The 19,215-nt window shown below is 33.4% G+C and overlaps 1 protein-coding gene across 5 annotated transcripts in view; it reads right to left on the reverse strand.

The window, feature by feature from the left end:
* LOC111506585 (discoidin domain-containing receptor 2) overlaps positions 1–19,215 on the reverse strand; it is an 842,991-nt gene that overhangs the window by 529,984 nt on the left and 293,792 nt on the right. For all 5 annotated transcript variants that reach the window (XM_074171999.1, XM_074171996.1, XM_074171997.1 and 2 more), the window contains one exon: positions 7,717–7,822. In XM_074171999.1, coding sequence (XP_074028100.1) covers positions 7,717–7,822 — 106 coding nt within the window. The remainder of the gene's footprint in view (positions 1–7,716; positions 7,823–19,215) is intronic.

Consider the following 19,215-nt stretch of genomic DNA (forward strand, 5'->3'; position numbering starts at 1 on the left):
GGGATACAGAAGTTCTTGTGACTTCGAAAAAAATCTGGTACTTCAACAACTAATAGATGAAAAAAAAGTAATCTTAAGTGAATGCCGCTCGAGAGAAAGATATAATATTTTATCAAGCAATTGAAAACCCAACCACGGCGTGAAGTTATTAACATCCTTAAAGTATACTGAGAGAAAAACAATAAATGATTATTCATGTCTTTAACATCTATGCATACCTGCCATATTTCCAGATAATATGTCAATTGATTGTTTTGGTGTGGAAATGAGTTAATAATATTTTGAAAATTAGTATCACGAAAAGTTGACTATGTACCTAGAAAATTGTGATAGGTACATAGGTACGCTGATCAATTGAAGCAGATGAACTTAGAAACGGGGTTACAATTGAAAACATACGTATCATTGAGAATCAAATTTGTAGATCCTGAAGATTGAGATAAGTTATTCCCATTGATGAACTGAACAAGATGAACGTTACCTCTAAATTTTCTAGGTCTTCTAAGGGGGTGGAAATGTGGTGTACACCTAGAAAATTGAGATATGTTAATTCTGTTGATCACACAAGATTTCAAATTGATTTCTGAAAAAATTAATGAATTTGCATGTCATTAGCGTAGTGGAGTGAATGAGAAATCTGAAATATGGTTGTTAAATGGAAGAGATCCAAGAATTGAAACCTGTGGAACGCTTCAATTGGGGTTCCAAACTTTAGATTTGATTTGATTAAGGTTAACACACTGAGTATGTTTTTTCAATGAGACCTATCGCATCCTATTCATTAGAAAAAAAGTTATTCGGTTCATAACATCAAATATCACCTCAACAATAATGGATTCTACACAATTGCATATGCAGATGACATAGTTATTTTGCAGACCGGCAAATTTGTGAACACACTGTGTCATAGAGGGCAGGATGTACTCAAATTATTAGAAACATGGTGTAATCTCAATCCCAATCCCAAGAAGACTGAGATGGTCCTTTTCACCAGGAAAATTAGTTTATCTAGCTTAAAACCTAAGAACTAAGAAACACCTCCATAATATAGTGGACACACCTCTATGCAGGATGTGTGAACAGGATGATGAGACCTGTCCACTTTTCTGGAAAGGACAGGATGGACGATGACCAAGGAGGACAACTCCTCAAGAGGATGTACAATGGGTCAAATGTGGTGCTGTGGGCTTACACTCACCCTCCCTACTCTTCAGATACAGAACATCAAATATGGTGACCTACTAAGGTATCAAAAGGCTTGGAATAATCTCATGAAGCTAATCAAACGATATTTTATCAGCTCCAATGATTTTTTTATTCCTTGACCCATTTCCACCGCCTTAGACGTCATGGAAAAATCGGAGGTGAAGTTCATCTTGTTCAATAGATCCATAGAAATATTATTACAATTTTTTTTGTGTGCGAATTCAAATTTAATAATAATGATACGTATTTTTTGTTTTCACACAATTTTGACCCCCTCGGACTGCCTGAAAATTCACAAGTGAAGTCCATTTTGTTTGATTGAGCAAAACAATATAAAATCTCAATGTAGTAGGTATAGAATGTTAACTTTGAAAGATACGATGTTTCAAAATATTCACCCTGTTTAAAACACTTTGGACGGTATGGAGAATTCAGAGGTGAAGTTCGTCTTGTGCAAGTGATCAACAGAAATGAAATAAATCTTGTATGTTAGTTATTGCATCTATCGTCTATATCTATGTTATTTTTTTATCAGTTTCGAAAACCTAATAACATTCAATCGAATCATAAATTCTTAGACGAGTCTGTCCCTTTTTATCTAAATCACATTGACAACTTTTCTAGATATCGGCAGAAACAACGGGAAAAACGAACATCCACTAAGCATACAATAAACTCCCCTCTGTATGCAAAAACCGTAACAACTTGGAAGGACGAGTATACACGAGTATTGGGGAACCTAAAATACAACAATTTTCATGGAACATAAATCTGAACACGCGTTATAAAAGAACTCCGTTTTCAGCACGTGGTTAGTTTGGGGGCGGCAAAATAACTTTATTATAGCCTCTTTTATTCGAATGAAATGTTTATGGAAATATATTTCAAAATATAAAGTACTACTACATCCATTCATGCTTGACTGTATATTACACCCGATTCGTGAAACATGAACATCAAGTTGATAATGGATTTTGTACTGTACGTTTTTCAGGAAAACGAAAGTATATTATCAACGGAAAAACAAAGATACGGATTTTGTTATGGTGCTAGTATGTTGAAGGGTGTATTATTTCTCAAAAATAATTCTATTCCAAAAATTGATCTATCCTAAAAATATACCCATTTCAATATATATGGATTGATTTAAGGCCATACACTTTTTCAAATGTTTTTGTCTGTAAAACTTCAAATAGTTGGTTTTTGGTATAGTTATCTTCAAAATGCTAATAGTTATCCATTAAAGAACTTTGTATTTCATCTGTCCTCGAATTTTTGTTCGGTACTTTGATGAACTGTCGCGAACGATGGAAGCGTTGTCAAGAACTATTACACTATTCGCATCCAAATTTAGGATCAATGTGTTTTCAAACCATTTCTCAAAAATATTAGCTTTTATGTTCTTATGATAGTCAATTGTTTTTTCCACATAATTTCAAAGAATTCGGAACCGATCCTTCACTTCCTCTGCAATGCACAACGATTAGTGGCGATCCTTTAGGCGTACACATTCTCGAACCATCAGTCCACCCTTCTGGTAACTGTGTCGTGAGTGGCATACCAAGTTTCGTCCAAATAGAAAATTTGCCGTTGTTCCTGTCTATATTTAGTTATTTGTTCTAAGTATTTGTTACACAATTCTACTATTCTTCTGCTTTCCATAACTGCTTGACATTTTTTTATTATTTTAAATCTAAATCCTAGTTTCTTTATCCAATTCTGAAGAGTTTTGTCACAGCAACTTACGTTATAGCCGGAAGTATTCAATTTCTTCCTTATGATTTCAGTTGTAGGAATCTCATTGCTTTTGTAACAGTCGTATATTGTTTTTTTCAATGATTTCATTAGATGAACATCTAGAGGTTTTGGTAATCCCGTATCACATCGCGTTTTGAGTTCATAAGGTTTGTTTTTGACTATTTTACGTACAGTTGAGAAAGGAATTTCGGTCAAATCTGATGTTGCTTGTAATATTTTGTTTTCCTAGAAACCAAACTTGAGATGTAGATTCTTATATACATTGAAACAAACTCTCTGTGTTTCAATATTCAAATGCATCCGAATCTTATTCACTGGTATCTCTTTTTTGCATTGTTTACCATCGCTATTTTGGAATCACTACACAGGAAAAAGTCTGCGTTCTCTCTCTGTTTGAAATTTGTTTTTCCGTTAATCAGCTGTCGCCCGTATACGAACGACAACTCTCAGGAAGTTGAGAAACTTACGTTGTTACCACATTCGTTCTTACTATTAGTTCTTGTCTAAGGACGCCACATTTTAAAAAGATAACAAAAATTTCAAGTAATTATAACTGCACCAATATCGAATTTCAACAGTCAAATCGGGATCAGTTCGTGAACTCAACATTGACGACACAACGGCGAAACTTATCCGACACGACAAAAATTATCCAATACGAATCGCCAATTCTTCAGTCCACGTGGACTAGTTCGAAGCGGCATTATTTCTCTGTATTGGTTTTTTTGGCCTTTGATAGCTTTAGGTATTCACAATAAAGTTTACTTCGACTATAACTCCAACGGTATAGGCTGCCGCACGCCAAGATAGCTCTCAGGGAGCAAGAATTTTTCCAACTCACTTAATACTTATCGCTATATTATGACCAAAATTACACAAAACCTTTGTGAATTGTAGCCTAAATGTTATTTTGATGTATAAGCTGTATTTATGTAAAGTTTCATCCAAATTCGTTCAATCGTTTGAGCTTGAAAGAGCCACAAACATACATACATACTTACATTTATCCATCATTATAAACTTTCACATTCATAATATTAGTATAGATTATATCAATCATTTGACTCCACCATATTTACAGCGTTTCATTAGGTTCAATGGAGATATTCATCATCAACTCAAGGGATGATAATTTTGTTTGTTTTGTTTTGGTTATAATCTGTGTAATGTACCATTCAACATAAGCGGAAAATAATGGTCTCATATTTTTATTATTTCTTTCTTGGACATTTACACTTTAAAGTCAAAATTTCGATTTCAACTCTATATTTTGAAGTTAAAGAAAATTTTGAGCTTCAAGTCGAATTTTCGACTTTCAGGGTATACTCGTATATATAGTCTCATAGACTATATCGACAATAATCGACTCTGTTATATGAGTACCGTATCATATTTAGTAATGTGTAAAACATGGACTGAATAAAAGCTGGTTTCCAACGCGATCAGTTTGTTGATTTACGATGTCATTAAATACGAATTTTTATACTTTTTTGTCGTAGGTTGTCGTGTCGTCACGTAGGTTATTTGCCGATAGAAGCGTGAGATTACGGTTCTGCATTTAATATCGGCTTATTTTTGAACGATTTTTGCAATAAATTGCAATTATGAGCTATGAAATGATTATTTCGCGTGAGGCAAGAACTTCGGGTTATTGAAGGTTCAAACCGACTCATCGTCTATATAAGTTTGATTTGTTTATGATTTCAGAAGAAATAATACAAAAATACAATAAGAATAAGTAGATGAATGGAAAATAATATATTCCAAACTGAGGGTATCTTGTGATGCAGTGTTTGGAACCTTTCGTGTGGTAATGAATGTTACAGGAGTTTTTTCCAACATCAAACCGTTATTTCAACACTTCGACACGTGTTTCGATCACCAAGTGATCATCTTCAAGAGGGTATCTATTCAACAAGTGCATGCCTCAACAGAATTGATGGCAATGAGTGAGTGGATGATAGTTCAAAAAAAATTAGCAGTACCCTATCCAGAGCTCTCTATTGAAAGGAGAGGAAGCGATAAAAAATCGATATGTACGATTATAAATTCAAGGTTAATTTATGCCTAGAATGTGAGTAGTGTGAGCACCTTTATTGTAAGAAAAGCGATTATGTACAATACTGAAAATACGTAGGTATATCTATTTTTAGGTGAGGAAAGTAAAGGAAAAATGCAGAAGCCCAGGGTTGGCCTTAGCCATACAAAATATACAGAAAAAATTATGAAAATCTGGGTATCAACTTAGGTGGATATTAGATGGGATATTTTGTACGTGACGGTAAACACTTGGCACCCGTTGTATTATCATATAATATCACATAACAAGAAAAGGGAAAAGAGAGGAAAATAAATGAGATCCAAATCGATGGCACGATTACAACTCTGACAAAAATTCGAAATTCATGTGACAACAGTCAAAATAATTTGTGGAATGAAAGACGAATTTTAGAAGAAAATAAACTATTTCATATGATGAGTATTTTTTGTATTATTTTTGACTGAAATGGATATTGTATACATTTTGCCTTATCTACAACAGCAAAACATTTTCCACTAGAATGTTTTTATTGTTTTCGAATCCTGATTTGAAATACATCTAGGTCCTTTAAATCTGACATTGTTAACGTTGTGTATATGAATAATTGAGATGATGAAGATATCAATATACTTAACTGAACATTTTCCTTTTATATCGTTTAGTCAATTCCTCAATTTGTAAATATTTTGAAAATTTTTTTTTGGTCTCACGATAATTCCTAAGATTCAAGTATAGGTATTTCATTTTCTGCAAGCAATCATAAATATCCATTGTATTTCAAGATCTGCCACTACAATTTGGACGAAATTAGTTAATTCAGCTTATTTTTGTTGGAACTGTTCTGTCAAGGATCTATTAAAAAAATGATTGGCGAAATGAAGTATCATCCCTCATTAGTTTTGTCTCAATTAAATAATTTACAATTTTCAAAAAAGAATTCATCCAAACTGTGAGCTGAATGAATGAATTTGTAGATTTGCCAATCTTTGATTTGTAACCATGAATGATTCGTATGCCTGTGTGTAAAATTAACACTATCATAAATGTATTCCAAATGATATATTTAAAATTGAGAAGGGTATAAAATTTTGAAACTGATTAAATAACATCAATTGGTATGAAGACGAGTAAACTTATTATATAGCTTTTGTTACCATCAGTTGACTATTACTTCAAATGCTACATATCGCTTTTGATTCTATTCAAATCTATGGTAATTTTCCTGCACCTTGTGCAGAAAAATCAACATAAATTAGATAATAACCTGGTAGATTTCGATAATCTGTGATATCTCTGATATAGTGAACGGTTGTTTCCATATTATGTTTTTTGAAATGTTCAATTGTAGTTCTTATATAACTTCCTATAATAGAAACAATGGACAGCGGATTTTCAAATCATGAAAACAAATTAACGAAAATAAAAGTAGACGAAATCAAAAAGAAATATTTTGCGTTGATTTGCATTCTCAAAAGTTGATTTTTCAATCAAATCGGGCTTGGACTCTTCCTTAATTACCAAAAACAAATGATACACTCAACTCATTCGGATTACGTAACCAATGTAATTTGAATCACTGAGAAAATAAAATAGTTACCAACACCCCGCCGTCACTACCAACCCTGTATACACAGTACGAACAATAAAAACTCCCCTTGACAAAAGATGAGGAGTGGTGACGGAGACCCGATTAAAAAATCAATTTCTCTATTTCCATTAAAGCGGTAAACCCATCCCAAACAGGCTCGAGAAGAGGTTTAAATTACACCAAGTACTAATGAATTGATCAAATCGAGACGATAACACAAACTTCTACGACTACAATGTGCGTCTTCGACCCTTTCAAGTATCAATATCTCCCTTGAAGGGACCGAAATGTATATATCCTTCCCCTTTAGTGTCTTTTCGGGCCTTTTACCGGTATGGCAAGAACTCCTCTTCCGGAAGCAGATAAACAGCATTCTGAGAAAGGAAGAAGGGAAAGTTGACTCATTTTTACATTCACCATTTCTATACAGATGATAGCAAAGAAATGGAAATTGATACACATAAATCTATTTGAACGTGGCAGGGCAATACTTTTCTGTTCATTCAAAGGTTAGAACTTCTATTGTCTGAAATTATCAGCAGATGTGAAACTTGAAACACAAATACACTAATAAATGAGAATAATATAATTTTGGGTATTGTTTTTCTGATTGATCAATATAAGACAACGAAATGACTCACATATATCATTTTCAAGGACTAATCTTTCATATAGGTCACCCATTGTGACTGGGCAAAGGTTGTTCAACATCCGGAAAAATTAAATAATTTGTAACATTGAAAGCATTTAAAGAATGTCTTAGGAAGTACCTATTGAGAGGTGGATTCTACTCTTTGGAAGAGTTTTGGTGTTAGTCGTAGTTTTAGTTCTATATATTTTTTTAGTGAATTGGCCACTGTTTTTGGACAAATTTTATACATGTTCCTGTATGTCATTATAAAAATGAAGTATTATTGTTATCATTATCATAATCTGAAGGTTCAAGGAATTGTTTACTACTTTATTGCAAATTTTTGAAAGGAAATTCATTATTTTGACTTGCTAATCAAGTGGGTACAAATTCACCTTGACAATATTGTCAATATATTGAAATTGTTTGATCATTATTGTTCTCTTCTTTGTGAATAATCAACATTTTGTTCAGAATTTCAAAAGAACTCACCTGGCATTTTGTGGGCCGACAGACTTTGTCTCGTAGGACGAACTGGCAGAAATTGCATGATCTGGGATTCGACCCTCTTCCATTCCAAGAGCAGTACGACATTCACCTATAATGAAAAGTCATTGTAATATACTTTGACACAAAAAATAACTTGTTTTATAGTAGATAAATAGATATAAATTTGCTAAACTGATTGTGCATATGGGGTTCTATTTAGTAAATGATGAAATATTGAATTCGGATATTATCTGTGAATACTGGAATCACCGAAATCTAGAAAGAAACTGAATTTGTCACATATTATATCAATTTTTTCAGAAATGTACGTATCCGGCATTAGAAGAGAGATATTGATTTGACTTAGTGTAGCAGTGGAATGAAAAGTAAAACATGAATTCACAAAATATATACTTTCTTTACATCGTATCGAATACGGTTCATCAACTGAAAAATACATTACACAATTCACAACTGAATGGACATGAATGGAAGGTATACGAATATGCAGGGCTGTAGCGAAAAGAAAAACCAAGGGGGGGAGGGAATCCAAATTTTCCCAACCCCACCAGCAAAATTTACCAACTTTCGAAGAAATGAAAGCCGAGGGATTAGATACTACTATAATATATTAATTTTCTTACTTAGCTATCCGAAGATTGGCTGAATGTTAATGCCCGTAAGGGTATGCACAAACAAAAATAAACTTTGGTGATTATAAAAATAATAATGGGAATCACTTCACTTTGGACCAAGGTTCTTGGTCTTTCACCATAACCATCATGTATAGGAATATTCAATACAAATGAAAGGAAACAACACTTAAATAATATTGTGCTTATTATTTTCTACAATTATGTTTTCTATCTTCATGGCCCGAAATTTCCTAACTTTTCCAAGTCGAAAAAACAGCGAAAAGTTGAGATTTTTGTAAAATTGTCACTTCAAAATTTGTGAACTGTTCAGAACTGTTTTCTTAGTTGGGAGAAATTGAACTCTTTTGAAGATTTCAAACGACTCAGAATTCTCTTCATGTTATGCATGTTGGGAAATCCCAACCTTCTCCTGGTTTTTTCCCTTTTCTCATTACCTCTCCTTTTTTTCTCTCATGTTTATTTTTTTTAATTTTTATTCATTTTTTTACTATTATTTTTTTTATCTTGGCCCAAAATTTCCCAACTTTTCCCAAGCCGAAAAAGCAGGGGAGGAGGTTCCCCCCCCCCAAGACGACGACCCTGCGAATATGAATGCAGCTATCCAAAAGATACAACAATTAGCAGTTATAATATTCAGTAGATATATAGCTAGAGGATGAACCTATAGTCAATCTTTTTTATGCAGAAATATATCGCACAAAATCAGCCGTGGAAGTAAAATGAAGAAAAATTCTTATATTTCTGAAATGTTAAACAGAAACGCATAAATCAAACAAATGAACCAATTATCGACGCCAAAAAAGCAAGGAGTGTCCCTAGAGAGACAAATCAATAGCTGTCTAGGATATTTCAACCCAAAGATATAAAATATGGAAACGACCAGACTGACAAAAAACGCTGAAAATCCGTCCATTAGTAACTATAATCTTGATGAATATTTAAACCGATGTTTAATGCCTTTTTCGTGCTCACGAATAATTCTATAAAAAGTCAAAGCATTCGTTTATTGATATTCAATTAGTTAGTTGATTCATCGACGTTTTTAAGAGAAACTTATCTCTGGTAGTACGAGGGTATGCATAAAGAAGATTTTCACAAATTTTTTTGAACTTATAGGTCAGCAGGATCATTTTTATATGTAAGTAGTCTCAGAAGATAAATAAACATGACATACGAAGTTTTTGACGACATTTTACTAAAGAGTTCGAGTAAGAGTTTTTACAAATTACGAATTGATTTGGGGCGATTTCAGCGTTAGCTCATATGTATCCACTTTTGATAAAATATGTTAGGTCGAAGACAAATACGAAAATAACTATGTCGACCGATACAAAAAGATTCTGAAGAAAGGAGAATTGAAACTTTCTAAGTTTTTACCACTTTAATTCGTAACTAACGTTACAGCAGTTTCGTCCTATACGGACATTTTCAAACTTATACATTAAACTAAAAATGATTGATTACACCAGCCCTTATTTAATACCGATGTAGGTAATGATAGTAGTGGTACTTAGCTGCATTTTTTTTATTTGTCACAATGTGGATACGCTAATTTGAAAACCGGTGAGTGAACTAGATCGCTTGGATCATTTAACAGATTGCACCCGCAATGTTTATGCTTATGAATTTCCAAGGATTCCAAATGATTGAGTTTGAAACCCTTCCTTGCATAGTGCAGAATTTCTGTATCATTTAGAATCGGGAACTTGGAGTGGTTTGAAAACAACGTCGAAGGTGAGTATCTCTATTATTACCTACAGTTGTGTTATATAAAGGCTAATGTGATCAATAATTTTTAGTTTAGTGTATGAGTTTGAAACTGTCCTTATAGGACGAAACTGCGGTAACGTTAGTTACAAATAAAAGTGGTAAAAAAGTTTGAATTTTCTTCTCTCCATGAAGATTTTCTACCAGGTAGTAACAACGGTTACATTCATCAATTTAACAAAGGAATTGAATAATAACGAATCTTTTCGAGAAGTAGTTCTGTTCAGGCTGATACAAAGAAAAAGCATATAAGGGCAAAACTGAAAAAAAAGAAAGTTTCAGTAAACAAACTTGACATTTCAGCAAATACCTTCCTGAAGTCTGTAGTGGAGTTTATTTTTTGAAATTGTATTTGAATAATTATGCATGAACTACATAATTATTTAAATACAAACTGAACTGGAATGGTTCGATTGCATTTCGTAATTCCAGAAATGTTCTGTTTGAGCATTCTTATATTCCGACCTATCATTATAAACACATAGCGGTAAATATCGACAATTCCATTCCATTATTCAAACATGTTTTGTGTGTCGCTGCAAATTTGACTATTTACCTATAAAATAATCATAGACACAAACTGCAATTTGCGTTTATTCCCAGTAGCGAATCGAATGAGCATTTATATAACATACATTCAATTTATTGTTATGATAGATAAAATTAAAAAGTGATTGACGGTCAGCCGCATCGGCATGTCCTGGAAATTTATTTGGCATAAACACAAATTCGGAAAAGCGAATGTGGGTTACTCCATTATCATTCATATAATATTTCAGAGTTGGCATGCGGACATCAGAGCATGATTGGACATATCAAAATGTGTAAATGTTCACCAAATAATTTTAATCGAAAAAGAAATCTCACCAACCATATTAGCTTATTAACTGGTGAATTGGTGAATATAGGAATTGGGCTGGGAAAATTCTTTTTTAGCTCTGTATTTCTCCATTGATGTGGAGTATGGGCAATTTCTATTGAAAGTAAAAAAATGAGTATATCAATAAAATATGTGTGATTGATGATTTGTTTATTTTGTGGTAATTCATGATCACTTTAATGAAATGAATAAAAACACTTTTGTCTAATTACCACTAGTTGATTTTATTTATACGACCGGTTTCAGGTTTGACCATATTATCAAGTATCAAGTTTAAGTTTTATACGACCGGTCTCGGGTTTGACCCCTTTATCAAGTATTATTTGTGGTATATACCCTTCCTACCATTCTATATGTATTGATAGAGAAGTAGAAACCTGCAAAGGTGTTTCCAAAAAAAACAATCTCTTCTAGAATTGGACTCGATGAGCAAACAAACTTATTAGGACTTACAGATCAACGCAGTAGTAAGTTGAAATATAAAATTAAATTTCTGACAATTTGACGATGATAAAAACAGTAGTATTTTAGATCCGCTGCTGTTTATGACATGTAAATACCACTTGTACATACGAAGCATATACAGTGTCACACATAAAGTCCGCATCAAATGGGAATTTTTGTTCATCTTTTCAAGCAACTTTTGATATCTCCATTAGGTTGTGCTTTAAAAATGATCTCTAGTACAAATTTAGTTTTTTTTACAGTTTTTCGAAAATTTGACATTTGCCGATTTCTCAAATTTAGCCAAACCTCAACAAAGTTAGTGCTTTATGCCTAACTTATCTTTCCAACGCATTTTTATTACCAATTGCAATTCTAAATACAACTTATTTCGCAAAAATTTAAAACACCAGAAGAAATTATCGCAAAAATGATGCAAAGTTGATACAGTTTTTAAAAACAGATAAATATTTCACTTTATTTCTACTTTTTGCGAAATAGCTTGATACATAAACATAATTAAAAAACAATATCAATGAAAAGTCAATAATTTATTCTTTACTGCACTTTTCAAACAATTAAACTTTGATTTGCTGATTACTAAAAATTACAACGCAATTAAACTAAGGGAAGGAATTATACGAAAGTAATTTCACATTTACTGAATATCTTTTATGAGGTATGAATGAACAAAATTACTTCAGAAATTAATTTAGATTTTGTTGCCTAGAAAACTAAACCGTAAAAAATTCTAACACATATCTGTTAAAATAAAGTTATAATTTAAATTAAGAACACTAAATCAAATCGAAACATATGCCTAAACCATGTAAATACCAATAGAAATACAAAATAAAAAGTCACATTTTGGTGTGCCTTCCACCACGTTCAATGCAATCAATTGTCCTTTTTAAAACATCTTTAACTGCATTCTTTATACTACGGGGTTTCGTGCTTACAACACATTCTCGAATAACTGCCTCTAAATGGTTTATATCTCGAAAAGGTCTTTGCTTATACACCTTTTGTTTTAAGTAACCCCACAAGAAGAAATCTAGTTGGGTTATATCAGGAGATCTAGGCGGCCAAAAGTGTTCCATATTGCGACTGATTACTTTGCCCCTAAATATTTCCAAAAGACCGCTCTTTAACCACCCTTGTAGTATGAATAGGTGCACCATCACACTGATACCACACAACATTTCTTACTTGAAGGGGCATATTATCCAAAACTTCAGATAGTTCGGTATTCACAAAGTGTAGGTAGTCCGCAGAATTTAAATTATGTCTAAAAAAGTATGGTCCTATAATTTGATCGTTTAATATGCCACACCATACATTCGTCTTAAACGAATATTGATCTCGACATTCGATTACGAAATGTGGGTTTTCTTTTGCCCACCACCTGCAGTTTTGCGAGCTCACAACGCCATTTGAAGAGACGGTCGCTTCATCTGTCCATAAAATTTGATAAGGAAAATGATAATTTTCTTCTTTTTCCCCTTGAAACCAAAAAGAAAAATACAAGCGCATATCGAAGTCCCTTTCTTTTAATGTATTGATAAATTTCGGTTTATAAGGCGTAAATTTATTTTTGTGTAAAATACGTCGTACACTATTTCGGTTAACATCTGTTCTATCTGCAATATCTTGAATACTTGTTTTTTTATGTTCTACGATATTCAAACATATTTCAAATTTCACTTCTTCAGTATGTCTAGAAGGATGATATGCTTTTCTAAAATTACTCTCAACCGAGCCAGTAGATTTAAACTTAGCTATTATCCTACTAACAGTTGACTGATGAATATTTCTTACAGGATGTCTGGCATTGAAAATATCAGCTACTTGTCGGTGACCGGTATTCTCGCCGCATATTGAAACGATTTCAATTTTCTCTTGAAGATTCAGCATTTTTAACAACACACTAGACAACGAACAAACTATTTTAAATCTAAAACTGATAAACACTATTTTGAGTTATTCAACAAATGTCATATGACAATAAAATATTTTGCTTATTCAGTTCAGTTCAATTGTTTCCAGAGTACCCTTAGTTTAATTTCGTTGTAATTTTTCGTAATTAGTAAATCAAAGTTTAACTGTTTGAAAAGTGCAGTAAAGAATAAATTATTGACTTTTCATTGATACTTTTTTTTAATTATGCTTATGTATCAAGCTATTTCGCAAAAAGTAGAAATAAAGTGAAATATTTATCTGTTTTAAAAACTGTATCAACTTTGCATCATTTTTGGCATAATTTTTTCTGGTGTTTTAAATTTTTGCGAAATAAGTTGTATTTAGAATTGCCATTGGTAATAAAAATGTGTTGGAAAGATAACCTTCCAACTGTGATCCCTTTTACTTTTTCCTCCTTGTTATATCTTCTATTTCTATTCTTTCTTTCAGCTGTAGTTATTTTTTTCAAGTAATTATCCTGTCTGTAGAAAATAAAGTGCTATCTAATCTAACCTAATCTAATGTACGACCGGTGTTTTCACTTAAAACATTTGGGACCATTTTTTTTCTCTGGGAATTCCTTCAGCTATACATATTTTTGAAGAATTAGAAATGCACAGAGGTTTTTCGCTAAAACATAACCTCTCTTGAAATTAGCTTCGGCATCCTAACTGATCAAAGTTCTCAAGACGTGACTCATATATCGTGAAGAGCAAGTTACAACAGAAACTGAAATTTTTGGTCGTTTGACAATGAAACCAGGAGTTCCATAAAATGAAATTTTAGACCCACTGTTTCATTTGCAGTTCATATGCTACATAAAGCTTTTGCAAGGATTTCATCAATTTTGTCATTCGTTATTATCTAAAAAGCTTTATACGAGGTAATTTAGACTAGGTTTATATTTATTTATTTATTAGTACATTCAACAGTCACTGAATGCGAAAACAAAATTCGAAAGATGCAAAAACAAATACTTGAATAAATAGTGAATACTATATAAAAACAATGATTTGAACAATACAGATAGCGTGATATTGTGTGTCAGCTATAAAAAAAAATCTGTCGGAAAGAACTCAAACACAACTCTACACTGTGGAATGATATCACGTTGAGAATTGAGAACACTGGCTAGCAGTGTTTTCAACCAAACCGTATAGAGATTTTTTGATGAGATGCACAAACACGGCACAGAAATACTAAAAGCTCTATGTGTTTTTGGAAATATATGGAAGAACCATCTCAGGAAAAAATAATTAAGAAAGGAGAGAAGTACCAAATATACTTACGATGTGTCAGGCTATCAAAGGTACAACCAAGCGGATGGCTCTTTTTTGAATAAAATATAGGAGTCACGGAAAATGATTGGTAGAATGTTACATACATGTAAACAATACAGATCTAATTGGAGCTTCGTAAAATTGCTGAGATGTGTTCTGGTTCGAACTAGTGTCTGAGGAGCTTACTTCATTAATTCAGACACGTGATGATACCTCAACGGTAGAAGTCAAATTGATAAAATGCCTACTTCATTATCAATTGCAGCTAGTATAAACAGTGGAGTCCCTCAGGGGTCTATTCTTGGTGCCATAATCTTTCTTCTATATATGATCTGACATCGTTGGATACAAAGGGAAAGTTCAACGCGCTGTTGGCGACAGCACATTTGTCTCTTCATTACTTTATGGTTTATTCTCTATCAGTACTTATTCATTCATTACGTTGTATAGCAATTTTCTTGTAAGATATCTTTTATGAATGCTCATCATTGAACGTAGTTACTATTTAAATTTTTTTTCTGGTTTAGGTCTGAGGAAAATTTTCATGATGTACACAGATGGCCTTTGCGAAGAGTTTTCGTTAATATATTAATTTGAAAGTTTCCTACTCTTTATATAGCACCGATTACTGTTTCTCTGCATTGTCGGGTCCAAGTCGGCAACCCTGCGGTCCTCACAAAGTAAATCATAATTCCGACAGGGACCACGAAGCTGTCATCAATTCACGGCACAAACTCGACTCAAACCGTTCGTACCCGTGAACAAAACACGTCATCCCGCACCTACCCCCTTTCGCTCCGAATTCAATTCGGGCCACCGGTGTGCAGAGACGTATAGACCCTAATTAATTTATAGCGTTTCATTTTCCCTGAGAGTCACTTTAGTTTCTGTTCGGGGTGGAGAACACCCCTCGCGAAGCGCAATAACGTTGCCGGTTTCACTATCAGGCCATCTGAAACGTATGTTTCTGTTCCATTAACATCATCAAGCGAAACTCTGTCGCATGTAGATTACGCGGAGACATTTGAATTTATTTTGTCGGCAGCATCACCGACGAGGCGGATTTGCATCGGAAGGTCACCGTTTATGGGGTATTATGAGGTAGGAATTCGATTAAATTAGGATGGTATTTACTCGTTTGTATGTAGATCGCGGTTACGGAAAATTGCCTACCGTCGCTGCGGAAAGATGATTATCTACATCGCGTCGGAGTTTCATGATGTTATGACCTGGCGGGGAATATGTTTCGAAATACAGGAGAAAATAGAGAATCGTCAACGTACACAGAGAGAACGGGTTTATTTGGACATCTTCAATGAAACATGGGGTTACACAAGGGACAATATTGGAAGTACCTCTTTCATTATGAAAATTGTTTCTAGACTGAATAAAACACACAGTTACAAGAGAAGATATAAAATAAAAACTACAGTTTAATCAAAAGAAGATATGACAAATTTTTTAAAAGGCCCACACACCTGTGTCTTATATTATATGCTGAACGAAATTTATTACCTACCTCAATTGAGTCAATCTATTGAAAAATTGAATTTTGCCATTCAATAATAAACAGAAAAATCTATCAGACGAATGAAAGTTAATTCCTTATCAATTAATCTAGTTATAACTTGTAATCTAAGTATCACTTCGTTGAAAATACCTTGTTATATTCAAATAAACAATTTCGTAACTTGAATTGAAGGAGTTATATTTTTAGGAGTGATTAATTTTTGGGAAGGAAAGTTTTTGGCTTTCTACTACTCCATCTTGATACAAAAAAAAGATGAGGGAATCTTCCAAAGAAAGGAAGGAAGTAATCAATTTGAAAATAAGTAACTCTATACATGGATGTGTAGATCATGCAAAGAAGTAACTTTCAGACATGAACTGAAAGAAAATCCTCCTAAAACAGCTACTTTCATATAAACATTCAATTACACGAAAGAAAAAAAAATCTTTCGAAACAAATACTTCTATATGAACACTGAATTAAACAGAAGATACTTTTCTCTACTCAGTTTGTATTTCACACATTCGTTGTGGAATGAAAACAGATATCATTCACATGAGTTCTACTTTAAATGAATGGTTACAAATTGCACTTACATGGAACACTGTCATCCTCACTGGTATAAATCGATGTTTCGCCGTAAGACACTTGCCCTAAGGCTCTTCAGTACCATATTGGATAACATTATAGAAAATACACACTTTTCATTCATGAATTCCGTGACATTAAAAATCGTAATTCTAGAATGAATTGTGTGTATTTTCTATAATGTTATCCAATTTGGTATTGAAGAGCCTTAGGGCAAGTGTCTTACGGCGAAACATTGATGTATCCCAGTGAGGATGACAGTGTTCCATGTTAGTGCAATTTGTTACCATTCATTTAAAGTGGAACTCATGTGAATGGTATCTGATTTTATTCCACAACGAATGTTTGAAATACAAACTCAGTAGACAAAAGTATCTTCTGTTTAATTTAGTGTTCATATAGAAGTATTTGTTTCGAAAAAAGTTTTTTCTTTCGTGTAATTCAATGTTTATATGAAAGTAGCTGTTTCAGGAGGACTTTCTTTCAGTTTGTGTCTGAAAGTTACTTCTTTGCATAATCTACACATCCATGTATAGAGTTACTTATTTTCAAATTGATAACTTCCTTCCTTGCTTTGGAAGATTCCCTCATCTTTTTTTTTTGTATCAAGATGGAGTGGTAGAAAGCAAAAAACTTTCTTTCTTCAAAAATTTTGTAACATTCTGTAACAGAAAAAGACAGGTTTTGACTTTTTAGTCTCCATCATTATACAAACAAAATGTGGGAGTGTTCCAAAGAAAGGAAGAGAGCAATTTATTTCAAAATAAACTCCTTACACATATTTGTAGATCATGAATTGCTTTCTTTCTTTCTTTGTAAGATTCACACATTTTTGTGTATGGAGATGCCTGTGTCGCCAACCAAGCGGATGGCTTTTTCTTTCTCAAAAATTAATGTCTTCTGTCTTTCCTGTCCTGTCTTTCAATTTAAATATTATCGTCAATTACGCATTAAATCTCTCGATCTTAATATCATAGTATGAAGAAATCTCACCTTTCTATTTATATATCAACTCCTTCATCTATTTATGGAATGTATACTAACTATAATCAAATGAATACTTTGTTAAATTTATCTTTGTAATACTGGAATCATTCGTTAGATATTCGTGGCAATTACTTAACGATAACTTATGAAAAATAAGTATGGAATTAAAAACATTACTGACCTATTATATAGCTGTCAATTCTACCTACTCATCAGTCCTGTATTAGCTATGATCCAAGGAACATTTCATAAAAATTATCCTCATTACAAGGAATTTTGCAAAACAGTAAAAGGGAATTCAAATTCAATCCAATCATTTCGACAGAAATGCCCAATAGTTTCGAAAAAACATGATTTGAAAAAAGAATGTACAACAGCACTGGATAATAATTCCAGATAGACATGCTGTTTTCAATACATACAAATACACAGCCATGTTATGAGGTCATCAAAGAGGAAGGGTATAATATAGAAATATAACGGAATGGAAAAAAATACCAGCGTGGTTCAAACAGAACTGGCTGGTATCTCAATCGCCACAAAAGAAATAACCAGGAAAGGAATTTCTGGTGAAATCATAACAATCTGCCCTATTATCCTTGAACAGACAACGTGTTACCTCAGGGCTAGTACTAGAGTGCCACCAAGATTTAGCCTAAGCCTCGGTAGATAATAACATTTTCTTGAGGTGGGTTAGAGGACACGACAGAAGTAAAGGTAACCACGGGTGGGCTAAGAATTTTGGGACCCAGTGATACCTACGGCTTGATGACTTCGACAATTGCGGAACTAGCCAAATGTTATACCCATGCTCAATCCCTAAAGAGATTGGATGGAATCGAAGGATGCAATTTTGCCAGAATCACCCTGGGCGACCCCGGGAAGATGGCGATGACTAGGAAAAATCTACGCTTAACAGTAAGATTTCTGCCTGGCCACTCTCGATTAAGGAAACACCTTCATAATATGGGGTTAGTGGACACACCTTTATGCAGGATGTGTGAACAGGAAGATGAGACCGTCAGGCATGTCCTATGCGAGTGCCCGGAGTTATTATCAATAAGAGGGTGTGTGTTCGGCGAGTCTTGGCCTACAGCTGCCGATATAAAGTGACCTGCCTAATGACCTGTCCACCTACCGAAAGGCAGGATGGACGATGACCTAGGAGGACAACTCTTCGGGAGGATGTACAATGGGTCATATGTGGCCAAAGTGATGTGGGCCTTCCGTCTCCCTCCCTACTCTACAGATACAAATAGAAATATCAATTCATTCACTCAGAAATGTATCTTGAGATTTGTCAGGAAAGGTCAAATTGGTAAACATAGAATTGGGTTGAATCATTGTTTTTCCAGTATTCAATACATTTAATGAATAATTACAGAACTTCCTGAAGCACTTTGAAATTTTATACATTACCAGCGACTCAAG

Source organism: Leptinotarsa decemlineata, unplaced genomic scaffold (genome assembly GCF_025532065.1).
Source record: "Leptinotarsa decemlineata unplaced genomic scaffold, Ldec_3_MD MMD2_tig00000035_RagTag_RagTag, whole genome shotgun sequence".
NCBI lineage: Eukaryota > Metazoa > Arthropoda > Insecta > Coleoptera > Chrysomelidae > Leptinotarsa > Leptinotarsa decemlineata.